At 46.1% G+C, this 17532-nt stretch overlaps 2 protein-coding genes across 2 annotated transcripts in view; one reads left to right on the top strand and one right to left on the bottom strand.

The window, feature by feature from the left end:
• LOC144134550 (uncharacterized) overlaps window positions 1-17532 on the top strand; it is an 88071-nt gene that overhangs the window by 22678 nt on the left and 47861 nt on the right. Inside the window, exon 2 of the mRNA XM_077667454.1 lies at window positions 3294-3404. Coding sequence (XP_077523580.1) covers window positions 3294-3404 — 111 coding nt within the window. The remainder of the gene's footprint in view (window positions 1-3293; window positions 3405-17532) is intronic.
• On the bottom strand, window positions 12608-13210 carry LOC144135525 (uncharacterized). Its single transcript, XM_077668170.1, has one exon. The coding sequence runs from the start codon at window positions 13208-13210 to the stop codon at window positions 12608-12610; it is 603 nt and encodes a 200-aa protein (XP_077524296.1).

The following is a 17532-nucleotide window of genomic DNA, read 5'->3' as shown; positions in this document are numbered from 1 at the left end:
CGTGCATACAGCCTTCAGAAATGAATATGAAATGAATAGCGCACTGAAATGAATAGGGCACAGCCCTCAGAAATGAATATTTACCAACTAGCCTGTCAGAAAGTCTTACTAAATCATGTTTTTTAGCTAAGTCCGCCCTTGGTGGACCTATTGTCCCGCTCATTAAAGGATCAGATTAAACTCAACCGAAACCTTCAGGCTTTTGGGAGTTGGTGTGATAAGTGCGAAATGCGAATTAACTTTGATAAGACCACATACACGCATATATCTGCAAAACAGAATATTTTTTTTTCTTTTCAGTACGATATTCAAGGCTACAATCGAGTTAATGTTTCTTGTTTCAAATATCTTGGTGTTTCTACTTCGCATGATTTAAAATGGCACAATCACGTAGAAAAAGTGTGCTCAGCGGCACAGAGAAACTGGGTTTTTTAATAGCAACACTGGGGACGGCAACAAGAGATGTTAAACTCCTGGCTTACAGCTCTCTCATCCGACCATGCCTAGAATATGCGTTAGTAGCATGGGCGCCCCATCAAAAGTAATGTGGGCCAAAATAGAGAAGGCGCAACGCCGGGCGGCGCGCTTTATTTGTTAGAAATATAGAAGGACAGACTCAGTTTCGGCGATGTTAGTGTTGCGGTCTTGAATTATTGGAAGATCGGTGCAAGAAGCAGAGACTAAAAACATTATTTCAAATAATTGACGGCGAACTAAAAATGAGTAAAGATTTGTACTTAAAACCTCCAGCCAGACTGAGCTCCCGCTTAAATCATAGTGAAGAGATTCGACCGTACTTGTCCCGAACCAATGCCTTTCGTTGTTCGTTCTACCCAGAGGCAATAGAGCTGTGGAAGAAACACCCTTTCGAGGCACGTGCGCTATTATCGCAACCCTGCTACCCACAGTGAAGCGTGCTCATTTCCATGCACGACAATATAATCGAGGTTTTTCTCGCGCATCCCTCCTAATAAATCAGTAGTTTGTTCGCGCGCCTTCTGTCGTCTTTTTTAGGCAAAAAGCCTGTCATGTCGAATGAAGACAATTTCAGTCAACAATTTTTAAGATCGTATACTGGCAAAAACTTTGGTTTCAGACAGACATATCCGTCGACAATTCTAAAGGTCGTATTATTATACTTACAGAAACCTGCATTCAGACATACATATCAATCGACAATTGTAATAATTGGCTTTTGGGGAAAGGAAATGACGCAGTATCTGTCTCATATATCGTTGGACACCTGAACCGCGCCGTAAGGGAAGGGATAAGGGAGGGAGTGAAAGAAGAAAGGAAGGAGGAGGTGCCGTAGTGGAGGGCTCCGGAATAATTTCGACCACCTGGGTATCTTTAACGTGCACTGACATCGCACAGCACACGGGCGCCTTAGCGTTTTTCCTCCATAAAAACGCAGCCGCCGCGGTCGGGTTCGAACCCGGGAACTCCGGATCAATTACGATAAAATACGACAAATTGTTTTGTTCTATCAGCCAATTTGTCGCGTGGTAGGTCCACTTAAGAACCATGCAGAAATCTGCGGAAAAGAAAATATGCGTAAAGTTGACACAGGAAGAGGGCAGAGCGGGTACGGGAACAAAGGCGGGTTAATGACGTCCTAGTCGAAACAAAGGGGAAGAAATGGGCTTGGGCAGGGAATGTTATGCAATGGCAAGATAACCGCTGGTCCTTAAGGGTACCGGAGTGGATTCCAAGAAAAAGTAAGTGTAGCAGGGGGAAGCAGAAGGTTATGTGGGCGGATGAGATTAATAATTTTGCTGGAATTGGGTGGCCGCAGCTGGCACAGGACAGGATTGGGCGTAGTCAGGCTGATTGCGATGAGAAGGGGATGTTTTCAAAGAAAGGTGTAGACAGGAGGGTGCTCGAAACAACTGAATTTTAGTTTCTCGAAGTTCTTTATAGCGGTACAAAAAACAAGGACACAGGAAGAAGTACACAGGATGGGCGCTGTTCTTCTTCCTGTGTCCTTGTTTTTTGTAGCGCTATAAAGAACTTCGAGAAACTATGCTTCACCAACTAGCCCCACAACGTGCTTTGTTAAGTAAACTGAATTTTACTCTTTGAAAATTGTCACTATAGAGACGGGCACACATGCGCGTAAGCAACAACGACGACAAAAAAGAACACCAGCAAATACATTTGACAGCGCAAGTGTCGATATGTCCCGTTCATGAAATTGTAGTCTTATCAATTGTAATAAATTTGAATGGTGCAAAAGAACAAACACAGGGAGACAGCTAAGCGCTCTTTTTGTCTCCTTGTATTCGGATGTTTGTTCCTTTGCGCCATTCAAATTTTCTACGAAACAACTTGCCGAACAGCCAGTACTTCTATTTATCACTTGTACTGAAGCAAGATGACGAGTTGTACGTTATGTCAAAAGGGAAACGCTAAAAGGGTAAAGAATACTTCAGAACAAAATTATTTCATTGAAAAAAAAACGCACCACGTCAAGAAACGGCCAACAAAGTGAACAGCAAGAATGACAAGAAAAAGGCAGAATATAATGAGGCGCGTACCAGAAAAATTTGCAGATGTGAGGCGGCCTGGAAGTCATGTTCTTTCTATGCAGAACGGAATGCTCATATTGTGGTGGCATGGTTGGCGCTTTGCTTTCGGGGTGCATCACTTGGAAGTTAAATGTAGCTTGTAAATTGCAACTTGCAGCTTATTACAACTTGTTCACACGCAAGAGCGCGCTACATCTTTGTTCTCCTTGCATTACTTAATGCCTAGGACAGTTCCTGACGTTGCATTCCAGGCGACTCACAAGGCTTGCCTCAGCTGCCGAGAGAACGAAGATAACTTATCTGGGATAATAAAAAGGCCACACAAGATTTTGTTAGCGCCGAGCTTTCTTTCTCGTTTAGACCTGCTATATGACTTAATTTATATATTTGGCAGAAGTTAAGCAAAGCTTTTTTGTGTTATATACGGCGCTCAACAAGCCCTCCTGCAGCAAAGAATAACATGAGGCCTTTGAAATCAATGAAATTGGCTCCGCTTTATTCTGCACAACTCTAAGTGGCCGCGCATCGGTTTATTAACGCACTTTCATTTGGCAATGACACCATCACAACCTCACTTCGTGGCTGTAAAACGAGTAAAAGTCTCTATTGGATAAACATCTGCGATCATCGTCACGCGTCGTTGACGAAATCGCATCAGGGGGTCTGCGGAGCACCCAGGCTGCACTAAATGCAGATGCGTTTTCACAGAGATATCAACTCATCAACTGTTCGCAGCGAAGCGAAATAATCATCGTGCTTTCGCAGGTGGAGAATGGCGTGAAGCACCACCTGAAACTCAAGGTGCAGCCGACGCTCATAGTGACGGCTGCCTGCAGTCAGCGGAACATCACGACAAGCGTCAACTCCCACCCCCAGGTCAGACGGCGCATGAAATGCTCATGAAAATTGTTCGAGTGTTCGTGCACACTCGAAAGTGAATTCACTACAGCGAGACACACTGCGGCATGCATGCGGTGGTCGCAAGCACTGCAGTAGCACGAATCTCGCTAATCCTGCGTCATCTGGCTATCTTATTGATGAAATGTAAGCTTTCTCTTTTTCGTGTGATAAACTGCGTCGAGCTATGACCTTACTGAAAAGTGTAATAACCAAATACCCCCCTCTTGTATCTGCAGGAAGTGAGCCAACATTTTCCGGTACGCATTGCATGTTATTGGAGCTTCACCCTGCTTCGTTCTCGGGGCATACATGGGGTCCTATGGGCGTTGCCAGCCTAGTGATTTGAAAGCAAATAATATAATTCTTAGCTTTACTCCTTGATGTACATTGTTTTAAAAGCGTAATTAAGCAAGGAGTAATAATACCGGCATATAAACCGCGCGATGTCTAAAGATGCGCTTGCAAATAAGAGGACAAATTAAACGTTTCATGAATACCGGCCGTCCAGCGAAAATAATTTGCATCTTTCATGTTTATGATTCTCGAGCAGTTACGTTGAATATGAAGATTTGTCATCACGCAAATCAAAAGTTGCCTTTATTTTTATGCAGAAATGCTTACGTATTGACCCTATAATCGTTAATGAAGCATACCAGAAATCTCAGCTGAAGGTAACCAAGCGACGACGTGTCCTAGCCCAGTGAAACACACTGGAGCTATTGAGAGTCGTGTGGCCTATTCGGAAGAATTGTTTTCATTCCCCAAAGTTAATTAATTTTACTTCAGAAACAAAGTGTCAATTAAGAAAGTGTAGATCACCTTGAAAAACATCTGGCAGAAATGTTTGCACTGAGGTAGCATTTACGGAGGCTTTTTTCGGCACTAACTCAGGAAGACAATCATAATGTTCAATCAATGAACGGTAATCTCACAGCTATAGTAATGGAGTGCGCATTACAAGTAGGTGGTATGACAGTTCGACAGGATACCGGCAAACTATCTCAGGAACTGCTTAAAAATGTATAGCTGGCGGGTTGTCTCAAATGTTCTATCTCAGAAGGCGAAAAATCTGATTAAGAAAGGCGAAAGCATGAAAGCGTGTAACCCCGCAGACAGAATAGAACTGGCAGAGCTATCACAGTTAATAATTTAGTGCAAGGTAGCCGACATAAGGAAGTTTAATATGGAGAGAATCGAGCATGCTCTAAAGAACGAAAGTAGCCTAAAGCGGAGAAGGGAAAACTCGGCTAATTTAAAAACCTGATGTATGCGTTAGGAGACAAGGAGGACAATGACATTGGTAAGATGGAGAACATAGATAAAGTAGCTAAAGATTTCTAACCAATTCTATAAAGCAGCGAATGTAATCAGAACGTTAATGAGAGAGGCAGTAGCGCACAGCAATGAAACATCCCGCCATTAACGAAAGAGGCAGTAAAGAAACCCTTATACCTTCTTTACACGGGCAGCCCTAACCGTGGTTAAGCTTAACTGCAGTTAAGGCGTTTAACCGCGGTTAGAGTTAACTGCAGTTCGCCGCGCTTACACACAGTTTAGCCATCTCGGTTAGTGCGACGAACAGATCATGTGATACTCGCCTCAGTGAAGTTAAAACGTCGCCCACTAAGGCGTATTATTAAACATGGCTACGCTGAAAAGAACACAAAAGAGGAAAAACGTTGTTTCTAGGCTAAGGCCTGCTTAAAAATTTTTTTCTTTATGCTTGTGGCTGTCGTTAGCCGAAATCTAAAAAGAAGTTCTAAACAATGGTCACAGTCGACTTCGTAGCCGACTGCGCGTTCTACTTTGGCTACTTTAGCCTTTTTTTCCATGACTGCTCACTGCGACGCATCACTGCTCGCCTGCTCACGGCTATCGTTGTCTATTTTTCGTGGCTTTTATTTCACAGTGTGTGCTGTGCTTGCGTAGTTAAGATCGTTCCGACGTCTTGTGTGTCAAGCCTATGTTGGCCCTTAGCAGGCCAGTCGCGAACGAGGGCGACGCTCAATTTTGGGCTGCGTTCGTGGCGTATCACGCAGCGCTACAACACCTGCGCTTGCAGATGCTGGCGCTGAGCGCGGAAATTGCCATGCTTGAAGAGAGGAGGAAGTGACACCGGGGGCGGCCGAAGCGCTTTTTGTTGGCGGCGGCGCACCTGTCCGTCCGTGAGCGAAATCTGTCGGCGTACCCGCGCCCTGACACGTGGTACGAGACTACGCTTCCGCACCTTCCGGACAGCGGACGCCGAGAAAACTTTCGGATCAACCGCGGCACATTCCGGTACATGGTGGCTGTTTGTGGAAGCATGAGCCGGCAAGATACCAACATGCGGAGAGCTATTCCGCAGGAGAAACGCGTGGCGATCGGCTTGTACCGCCTCGCAACATCAGCAGATGAGCGGACTGCTGCCAACTTGTTTGGCGTGAGCACTGCGTCAGTTAGTTTAATATTGCACGAAGTTTGCGGCGTGGTAGTGGGGTAGTTGGAAGCACGATTTGTGCATTTCCCAACTCCAGCTGAGCTTCAGGAGCACATGTGTAAATTCACAGCAGTGACTGCGTTAATTTCATATTTCACAAATTTTGCTGTGTGGTAGTGGAGTAGTTGGAAGCACGATTTGTGCGTTTCCTAACACCAGCTGAGCTTCACTAGCACATGTGTAAATTCACAACAGTCCGTGGTTTCTCTCAAGGTGTCGGTGCAGTGGATGGCTGTCATATTGAGGTATGCCCCCCAAAGCAAGAAGCTGCTGACTAATACTAATATAATGGGTGGTACAGTGTCATTCTACTTGCTGTCGTCGACCACCCATACAGGTTCCTATGCACAAATGTAGGGAGCCCTGGTAGGGACAATGACGCGGCACTGTTTCAGAAGTGTCGCCTGCCAGCAACTCTGGCTAGTGAGCTGTTCCGGAAAAAAACAAAACTCGTTGAAGGTGTGGAAGCTGGCACAATTCTTCTTTGTGATCAAGCTTTCCTTTGCAGACGCACCTGATGAAGCTGTTCCCCTTCAAGGTGCCTCTGGGTCCCCTCACAGACCTTTAAATACCGGCTGCAGAGAGCCGGATGTGTTGTTGAAAATGCTTTTGGACGTGTCAAGGCACACTTTAGAATGATGCTGAAGAGCCTGGAGTGTGACATCCGTAATGTCAGTTATGTGATCCATGCTGCTTGTGTGCTGCACAACATTTGTGAGCAGCTCAGTGACTATTGTGACTCAAGCTGGTTTTGTGTGGTTCAGAGCGCTGATGAAAGGCGGCCTCAGCCGGTGTGCACAAGCAACCGAGAAGAGACGTCAGGTATGGCCATCGGGAACGCCCTGGCCAAGCACCTTGCCTTGAGCTAGAACCCAGTCCGTGGGAAACTCAAGAGCATCTAAGAACAACACCTCTACCAAGAGGGAACAGCCCTGAACAGAGCTACACACACATTATCTAAGGAGCAGACGCTGGGTTCGGCTCACTTTAAATGGCTACTATTGCGTGCCCATCATGCATACTCCCTACTCGGGTGAAGGTTATGAGGGTTTGTCACATATATTAAGGAGCCTAAATTAAATTTTAAAGGAAGGTGTGAAGAAGACGACACGAATTAACCGAAGAATGAAGAAGAGCAAGAAGAAGCATTCGGTGAGGTGGAGGGAGATGATTGGTGGAGAAGTTGCGTTAACACGTTTTGGCGGGCTAGTTGGTTAAGCATCTTGAACAAACAGCGCGAACAAAGACGAGCACAAAAGACAAGAAAGCGAACGACACGGCGCTGACTAACAACTGAGGGTTTATTGCTGATCACACAAGTATAAATACATGGATGTCGGCAATGAGGGAAAGGTTTACAAAGTGCAAAAAACCAAAAACAAAACGTAAATGTGACAACAGCAACATAAGCACGCTAGAAATCAGCAGAGATTATCAACCCCCAGGAGTGACAGCTCTTTTTGCAGAAGTGTTAGCGAAGGGGTACTTATACATGCATTTCCCTGCTTGAATATGTTGTATGCCTCGATAATTTCCCTCGCAGTTTTTTCCCGATTTTTGGCAATGACCTTGGTTTCATGATATTGCGGTACGCACTGTTTTTTCTCTTTCTTTGCCCATTCACAATCCCGGCAATGAATGCCGAGATGACCTGAAACTACTTTTGACACTTTATAGCTGTGTTCGCTCAGCCTTTTATTTATGCAACGTCCCGTCTGTCCAACATATCTACATGGAATTTCACACTCCCTGAAAAAAGTGGGGAAAAAAGCAGGTGTTGATGTGTTTTCCGCGCCTGATCGTCTGGCCGGTTTGTGCCGATCTGTTAATGAGTTTCAAAGGAAAAGTGGCGAAGTGCACAACTAAGCACCGGTCACGCTTCGTTCCTTGTGATAAGGGGGTTGTTTATAACATCCCTCTGCCTTGTGGAGGGCAGTACGTTGGACAGACGGGGCGTTGCATAAATAAAAGGCTGAGCGAACACAGCTATAAAGTGTCAAAAGTAGTTTCAGGTCATCTCGGCATTCATTGCCGGGATTGTGAATGGGCAAAGAAAGAGAAAAAACAGTGCGTACCGCTATATCATGAAACCAAGGTCATTGCCAAAAATCGGGAAAAAACTGCGAGGGAAATTACCGAGGCATACAACATATTCAAGCAGGGAAATGCATGTATAAGTACCCCTTCGCTAACACTTCTGCAAAAAGAGCTGTCACTCCTGGGGGTTGATAATCTCTGCTGATTTCTAGCGTGCTTATGTTGCTGTTGTCACATTTACGTTTTGTTTTTGGTTTTTTGCACTTTGTAAACCTTTCCCTCATTGCCGACATCCATGTATTTATACTTGTGTGATCAGCAATAAACCCTCAGTTGTTAGTCAGCGCCGTGTCGTTCGCTTTCTTGTCTTTCGTGCTCGTCTTTGTTCGCGCTGTTTGTTCAAGATGGTGGAGAAGCATTCGGTGAGGTGGAGAGAGATAATTGGTGGAGAAGAGAAGAAGACGACGACAAGGCATACGTGGACTAACACCGAGGCTATAAAAGGGCGAGTGAGGCCCGGGGGGGGGGGGCAGCAGAGAAGCAGAGGCTCCGGCGGGTCAGGGACACATCGGCTGGAAGAGAGCGACGCCGGCTGCTGCTCCGGTGAGCTCGCGTTCTACGACATCGCATCGTGGACTTCCTGCCGTGCCTGAGCCCGTTCCGGGCAGTCAACAGAGGACGCTACCACCTGCTACGGCCAGGGGTGTCTCTAGCGCTGTTGCAACCCATCCGGGTGGTGCCCCCACGCCATCGACCCCGGCATCACCTCTACGGGCGCTTGGACCTGGAGCTTGTACGACGCAGCCAGCGACGCCAGCCCAAGCGCGTCGAACGCCGCCAGCGACGCCAGCCACAATATTCAATGAGCTGCGGGCTGATAAGGAGATTGCATCAGATCTCAATACAACATACAAATACGTTCTTAAGTTGCGGGACAAGGTGGAAGAAACATGCAGGCTTGCACATCAAGGCCTGGAAAGGGCGCGCGAACGCTATAAGGGGTACTATGACAAGAAAGCCATTCACAGGAATCTGAATCCGGGCGACAAGGTTCACACCTTGCTACCCACGGATCGCAAGTTACTGATGCAGTGGAAGGGACCTTACCTTGTGGCACAGAAGAAAAATGACATGGATTATGAGTTATTGAGAAATAACACCAAGAAGCTTTTCCATGCAAACATGTTGAAAAAGTACGAAGAAAGAGTTCCCGTACAGTGCACCCCCAAGGTTGCATGCTCGGTAGTAGCCGAGGTGACAGCTGATGTTGTCGAGGTGCCCACGTGCAATGGGAAGAAAACTCTAGGATGGGATAAGTTATTAATAAACCCCAATTTGAATGAAGACCGAAGATCACAGATAAAGGCCCTACTCCAAAGCAAAGGAGATGTGTTTTCGGATGTGCCGGGAAAAACGAATGTCATATGTTGCAGACCAGATCTCTGTGCAGATAGACAATCAGCTTGAAGCAATACCCACTACCTTTAGCAGTTCAAGAATCAATTGAAAATGAGGTGCGGGATATCTTGGAGCTTGGCGTGAATGAGAGGCCGTGGTCAGCATACACTGCCGCTCTCGTGTTGTCAAAAACCCGACGGTACTAACCGACTGCGTGTAGATTTTCGTCGGCTAAATGACATCATAGTACCTGCTGCAGAACCCATACCAAGAGCGGACGTGGTGTTCGTTAAGGTGGCTCACAAAAGTTTTTTTTCTAAGTTTGACTTAGCTAAAGGGTATTGGCAAATACCAATGGAAGATTCGTCTGAAGAGAAGACTGCGTTCTCGTGCTCGGCGGGTTTATTCTAGTTTAAATTCATGCCTTTTGGTTTGAAGACAGCATCTACAATATTCACGAAGCTGATGAGGAAGGTTTTGGATGGGCTCCAGCATTTAGAACACTGTATTGACGACGTCCTATTGGCAACAGATACGTGGGAAGAGCATGTAATTACGCCGGAAAAGCTATTTGATAGAATTCAGCAAGACAGGTTGAACATAAGACCGGCAAAATGTGAGGTGCGCTCTGAAGCCTTTTCTGGGTTCGGCTCACTTTAAATGGCTACCATTGCGTGCCCATGATGCATACTCCCTACTCGAGTGAAGGTTATGAGGTCAGGAGTGCAAACTGCTGGGCTAGTTGGTTCATATTGCATAGGAAAGGAACCAGCGAAAATAGACGCAAGACAAGAACAAAGGAGGCACACACCACAACGCTGGACTTACAACTGATTTATTGCGATGAAGAATCGCTCATTTTAAAGGAATTTCCTGCCTGCGCACCCACCCTCCAGACAATACACTTCGCGCACCACATGATGACATGCATACTATAACGATAAAAACTTGTACTCCTTTTCAGTGATAATCACAGACGGCTCGCTGACGCATTTCTGCTTATTCTTTCTGATCATGAATGCCTCCAATAGCTCACGCTCACATTTAGATTTCCCCCGCCCGATAATGCTGGCAATGTGAAAACTAGGAGAACATTTGCAGTCCTTTACATGTAAGGCTAGATTGCTGCCTGTGCCTGTGCCCAAAGTTGTGCGATGTTGCCTCAGGCGCTCATTCCAGCATGCTCCAGTTTGGCCTATGTAGATTTTCCCGCATGACGTGGTGTATTCAATCCCATTGTCATGCGGGAAAATCTACATAGGCCAAACTGGAGCATGCTTTAATGAGCGCCTGAGGCAACATCGCACAACTTTGGGCACAGGCACAGGCAGCAATCTAGCCTTACATGTAAAGGACTGCAAATGTTCTCCTAGTTTTCACATTGCCAGCATTATCGGGCGGGGGAAATCTAAACGTGAGCGTGAGCTATTGGAGGCATTCATGATCAGAAAGAATAAGCAGAAATGCGTCAGCGAGCCGTCTGTGATTATCACTGAAAAGGAGTACAAGTTTTTATCGTTATAGTATGCATGTCATCATGTAGTGCGCGAAGTGTATTGTCTGGAGGGTGGGTGCGCAGGCAGGAAATTCCTTTAAAATGAGCGATTCTTCATCGCAATAAATCAGTTGTAAGTCCAGCGTTGTGGTGTGTGCCTCCTTTGTTCTTGTCTTGCGTCTATTTTCGCTGGTTCCTTTTCTATGCAAGGTTATGAGGGTTTGTCACATATATTAAGGAGCCTAAATTAAATTTTAAAGGAAGAAGGTGTGAAGAAGACGACGGGAATTAACCGAAGAATAAAGGAGAGCAAGAAGAAGCATTCGGTGAGGTGGAGGGAGATGATTGGTGGAGAAGCATTCGGTGAGGTTGAGAGAGATGATTGGTGCAGAAGAGAAGACGACGACAAGGCTTACGTGGACTAACGCCAAGGCTATAAAAGGGCGAGGGAGAGCGAGGCACGGGGGGAACAGCATAGAAGCGGAGGTTCCGGTGGGTCAGGGACACATCGGCTGGAAGAGAGCGACGCCGGCTGCTGCTCCGGTTAGCTCGCGTTCTACGACATCGCATCGTGGACTTCCTGCCGTGCCTGAGCCCGTTCCGGGGAGACAACAGAGGACGCTACCACCTGCTACGGCCAGGGGTGTCTCCAGCGCTGTTGCCAGCCGTCCGGATGGTGCCCCCACGCCAACGACACCGGCATCACCTCCACGGGCGCTTGGACAGGGAGCTTGTACGACGCAGCCAGCGACGCCGCCAGCGACGCGAGCCCAAGCGCGTCGAGCGCCACCTCGACGCCGGCTACTGGATTCATACAACGGTGCCGCCGCACCGAACCAACCGTGAGCACGAACACCGGCCACTAACAGTAGAAAGCTAGTAGTAGACGCTGGTAGCAGTGTTCTCGGGTCGTGTGTATTTATAGCGCTTGTGTTTTGTGTTTTGTTAGTTTTGTGTTCTAGTGTGTGTGTCACGTAGGGTGTATTAAATGTGCGTCTCTGTGGGTACACCTGTCGCCTAGTCCATTCTTTCGGTCCGAGTGTTCTCCGGGGAGATCGGTGACAGGCAAAAATGTAGACGTGGAGGCCAGTGCCCATGTTTGTGGGAGTGGTTTACACAACTGCTTGAGTCTCTTCTTTATCATCTATTGTTGGCCAGCATTTTATGAGTATAAGTTCCCAAAAGAAAACATTTGACAGAAGTTTGTCTGGTTGGGAAATTAATTTAGTGCAAAGATGACTGACGCCAACCAGGTTAATTTTTGAAAAACACGACGTTTAGGGACCGGCTTGGTCCCTTCTTCACGGAGTGACTACGGGCGAGGAGCAGCTTTGCTTTTTAAGCCCTCGTGATGAATACCTCCGGGTTATTGGCCGTAAACCATGGATGTAAGACGAAGGAAGTGTCCCTAGGGAGCGATTAACATTGCTTCATGTCTGTTGTATGTGCCACGACTCCAGCAGAAGCCTCCTGCGCTGGTTACCTTCGGTCTCAAGTACAATAGTGCCATCAAAGTCAATTCGGTGGTCACATTCCTCGCAGTGTTTGGCCACCGCGCTGCGCTGACGGTTCATTTGTCGGACGTCCGCTTTGCGTTGCCTCATTCTTTCAGCGAAGTTCTTCGTTTCCTCCACGTACGAGGCCGGGCAGGCTGAGCAGTGAATCTTGTGTACAACCCCTTGGGCCCTTCCTTTTGGGCGACGGTCTTTCGGGCGGGGAAGGAAGCGTCCAATGGTGGTAGCCGGTTTGTGCGTTGTTAGCACCCCTTCTTTACGGAGAATTCGATCCAGCGTCTCGCTCACGCCTTTCGCGTATTGTATGCAAACACATTTCCGGTTCTGGCGTTTGCTTATTGGAAGAATAGAGCTCTTTGTTTTTTATTTTTTGTTTTTGGCTGACGCGTGGGATGAATGAAGTGGGGTACCCATTTTTTTGGAGATCGGAGACTACTCGGTTCTTCTCGTTTCTTTTTTCTTCATGTGAAGAACATATGGTGTCGGCTCTCTTCAATAAAGATGTAATGACAGATGCCTTGTGGGGAGTGGGTTGATTCGAATTGAAATGAAGGTACCGTCCCGTATGGGTTGGTTTTCTGTATACCGAGAACCGCAAGCCTCTGTCGTGCCTTGTGACCAGAAAGTCTAGAAAAGGCAGACTGCCCTGCTGTTCACGTTGAACTGTAAATTGTATGGCCGGTTCAGTTGAATTTAGATGCATTAAGAGGTTTTCTATTTCTGACGTTTTCACCACACAAAAGCAGTCGTCTATATAACGACGGAACAACTTTGGCTTGGGATTGAAGGTGGTAAGCGCCCGGCTTTCGATGTCTTCCATGGTTAAATTAGCCATTGTGACCGATATCGACGCCCCCATGGCAGTTCTGGTTGTTTTCTTTAAAAATTCTCCTTTATAGGTGAAATAAGTACTGCGAAGGCAGAAATCAAAAAGGCGGCATACCTTGTCGACGCTGAGGGGTGTTCTCTCGTGCAGGGTTTGGTGTTTTTCAAAAATTAATCTCGTTGGCGTCAGTCATCTTTCTAGTATAAGGTCCGCACTGAGAAATGATCAGAACTAGAATTCCGAAGTGATTTGAACGACAGATAACATGCAATGTTATAAATCACAAATTACCTCTAAATTTTCCTCGACTCGCCCATCATCGTTGATGGGAAGGCAGCCGAGGAAACTGTGGAACTGTCAGTAGAAGATCCATGGGACACCAGGAGATCCAGTTGAAGTGCCTGTCCGTCTCAGCTGTCTGGACAAATAAAAATGATGTGAGCTATTAAATGTGTTGCTAAAAAACATTTCAAGGTTGTGATCACAGCATTTATCTCAGTGGATTAAGCTTCACTCTACACATTCTTAATGCAAGACTAAGATTTAATAGATAAGTGTCTAATGCATATGCACAGGTACTAGTGAAATTAATGAATGCAATTTACATTTGAAATGTGGCTAAACTAAATCCTGCTTGTTGCAGCTTTGCAATTGAAGACACGACTGTGCATTATGGTTCAACTATTGTCATTCTAGCAATATCTTACTTGGTAAATTTATAGATTTATTTCTTTCATATATCTTTCCCAGGCTGCACTGTGTATACTTCACAAATTCTGCTAGTACACAGTGAAGCCTGGTAAAGAAATATGTAATAAATCTAGAAATTCAATTAACTACATTGTTTCTCTAGCAGGTGGTCAGAAATAGTGACGCGTACAGCAATGCTGTCAGCGCTGCAGCTCGCAATTTGCAAAGAAAAACGGCGAACAACACGTGTGTAACGAGGAAGACGAAGTTTGCATGCAGCCCCGTGCACGCGTGCACGAGCGAAGATTCTAAGTGGTGCGTATGCTGCTCCTGCCTGGGGTCATAACTCTCGAGTCCTTACTACTTCAACAATGCATTCTCAAGATCGTCTTCGACACTCCAGAACGGTGCGACGACGGCGAAGAGAATCGACGCGTTGCTCCAGCGAAAACACATGCTACTCTCGCACATGCGAGGCTCACGTAAGCAGTTCAGCTGCACTATGAAAACAGCGCCAAGAACCCGATGGCACGAGCATCGTTCAGTAAAGGTCGCACTTACCGGTATTTTTTGTTGAGGTTTTCCATTTTCAGCTTCACTTGTTTGCTGGTGTAAGGGACTTCTCCCGGTGGCAGCCCGGTATTCAGTTCCGCTACGATCGCAGCATATATCCGAGCGCTGTGCGTTTTACCGTATGATATGCGTATCAGGGCCGCGGTTGTTGAATCAGGCCAGATGACACAGCTCTGGGAGGACGAGTCGTTCGATGTTGTTGCTGCCACGGGCGCTGCCGTCTTGTCGGTTAATGTAGCAAGCGGAGGTCGGCAAGCTCGGTTTGGGTAACTATGGTTAGGAGGCGTAACTGCAGTTTCGTCTGCCGTGTGAGCGCGGCTAACTATAGTTACGAGGAACTGTAGTTACCTTAACTGTAGTTAAGGTCGCCCGTGTAAATGCGGTATTAAGAGAAATGCAAAGGGGGAACGCGGCTGGTGAATATCAGGTAACAGCAGATCTGTTGAAGGATGGAGGGGAGATTATGCTAGAAAACCTAGCCACCCTGTATACGCAATGCCTTATGACATCGATCGTACCTGAAGCTTGGAGGAACACAAAAAATATGTTAATTCAATAGAAGGGAGACGCCAATTGCACTGGAAAAATCAGAGAGCGATCAACTTACTGTCCGTTGCCTACGAGGTATTTACTAAGGTAATCGCAAATCGAACCATGACAACCTTGGACTTCAATCAACCGAATGATTAGGCAGGCCTTCGTAAAGAATATTCCACATTAGATCGTATTCACACTATCAATCAGGTGACAGAGAAATGCGCAGAGAATAACCAACCCCTATAGATAGCCTTCATTGATTACGAGAAAGCATTTGACTCGGTGGAAACCTCAGCAGTCACGCAGGCATTGCGGAGTCTGAGTGTAGAAGAGTCTTATGTGAAAATACTGGATGATATCTAAACGACTGCACAGCGACTAGAGCCCTTCATAAAGTCAGCAATAAAATTTCAATAAGGAACGGTGCCAGGCAGGGACACACAATACCGCCAATGCCTTTCACCGCATGTTTGCAGGAGGTGCTCCTTGGCCTGAATTGGGAACAGTTGGGGATAAGAGTTAATGGAGAATCCCTAACTAATCTGCGATTCGCTGATGACATTGCCTTGCTGAGTCACTCAGGGGATGAACTGCAGTGCATCTTTAATGATTTAGACAGGCAGAGCAGAATGGTGGGTCTGCAGAAACATGCATAAAACCAAACTAATGTTCAACAGTTAAGCAAGGGAAAAGCAGTTCATAAGTGGAAGCGAGGTCCTGGAAGTGGTAAAAGAATACGTATACTTAGTGCAGGTAGTGACAGCTGATCCGGATCATTAGAGGGAAATAATTAGGAGGTTAAGAATGGGGTGGAGCCTATATGGCAGGTTCTCTAAGATTATGAACGGCAGTTTACCAATATCTCAAAAAAGTCCCTCCCAGACACCGTTGTTTCTATGGAAGAAAGTGTTCAGATGATGTCTGAAAAGTAGGACAAAGCACTGGCTGAGCTTAGCCAACATAACAACAGGCTGGTTGATATGAAAAAGCGGATCGAACAGTTTGAGGGTAATGAAAGCAATGGACAGATTGAGGATATCAAGAAAGTAATTAGCGAACTAGAGAGACATAGCAGGAAACAAATCTAGAAATTTACGGCATACAAAAAACGAATCATGAAGATCTTGTAAAATTGAACGCCTGTGCTGCTTCCCTTGAGCTTCCGCAGCTTACGACAAGTGACGTCACAGCAATTCACCGGTTGCTATGCAACTGTGATAAGACGCCTGAAATCATTGTTCGCTTCGCTCGGCAAGCTGTTCGTGATGACTGGTTCAAAAATCGAAAGAAACTGAAGGGTGCATGTGAAGTTAGAAATATGTAAATCCAAAAAAATCTGACTGAACAGACCCGAGCACTTCTTTGGGAGGCAAAGCAATGGGCACGTGTCAAGAACTATCACTTTGTTTGGCAGAGTGGCGACAAAGTTGTCGTCAGACCGAAAGAAGGTGACACTGCCATTGCTATCAAGTCTAAAAATCATTTGATGCCGCTTGCTTAAGTGTTTCTACAAGTGTCGCGACCTCTTTATGCATATTACTCCTGACAAACTAAAGTCGCATCTTGGTAATAGGTTTCTCAGAGGTTTAAAGGTTTTTCATTTGAATATGATGTCTGCCAGAAATAAACATCAGTATTTAGATTAATTTTCTTATAGTACTGGCTTTTTTTTTGATGCCATTACGCTCCCAGAAACCTGGTATACTGTGCGATGACAATGTTTTTTCAATATCCGGATATGATGTGTTCTACCTGAATCGCTCTTTACGCCGTGGTGGCAGTGTTACCTTGTTGGCGAAAGAAAATCTTGGATGTGACTTCTTGCCTGATTTTACCTCTACGAAATGTGAATGCGAATTGTTGACAATAGCAATGTGCAGCCATATCTTTTCATTGTGTACCGACCGCCTAATGGTGACCACACTACATTCTGGGCATGGGTAGGAACTCTGTTTCAATACAGCATAACTAACCAGCTTAACATAATTTGTGGCGGGGTCTTTTACATTGACTGGATTTCTAATACTGGTGAGTCAAAATAAATGATATGGTTATACGGGAGCTGTGGCCTAAACATCGTTATTTCTTGTACAACTAGAATTGGTAGTATGTCTTCGACACTAATAGATTTGGTTCAAAATGACCAGCGCGGCAGGGTAGAGGCGCTGTACCTGGTTCTCAAAGCTTGATTTTGCCGCATGCACACCGCTCTTGACTAAAGCATATGCATATGGCAAAATCAAGCTTTGAGAACCAGGTACAGCGCCTCTACTCTGCCGTGTACATGCCTTCATTAGTAACTAATATATGTGCGGCTATGCTTAAGAAGTTAAAGGAGGGGAGCCAGGCTAGGAAGGAGCGAGAGAAGAAACGCGTTGCGATCATACCGTACCTTCACAAGATGTCCCACAACGTAAGAAAGATAGCCGGACGGCACAACGTCCAGGCCGTCTTTTCCGCACCGTGCAAGCTTTCGAAGATATGCGTCTTGAACAACAGGGCAAGACAGGCGACCTGCACTACGAGACACGGGGAACGGTACACACCCTGCCGGA

The sequence above is a fragment of the Amblyomma americanum genome, chromosome 5, assembly GCF_052857255.1.
Source record: "Amblyomma americanum isolate KBUSLIRL-KWMA chromosome 5, ASM5285725v1, whole genome shotgun sequence".
NCBI classification, from domain to species: Eukaryota; Metazoa; Arthropoda; class Arachnida; order Ixodida; family Ixodidae; genus Amblyomma; species Amblyomma americanum.
The sequence above is the reverse complement of the archived record's forward strand: the minus strand, read 5'-3'. Positions and strand labels throughout refer to the sequence as shown.

What these genes read in the sequence shown, in the direction of transcription:
- LOC144135525 (XM_077668170.1), bottom strand. Translation starts at nt 13,210, where the DNA reads ATGGGGGCGTCGATATCGGTCACAATGGCTAATTTAACCATGGAAGAC.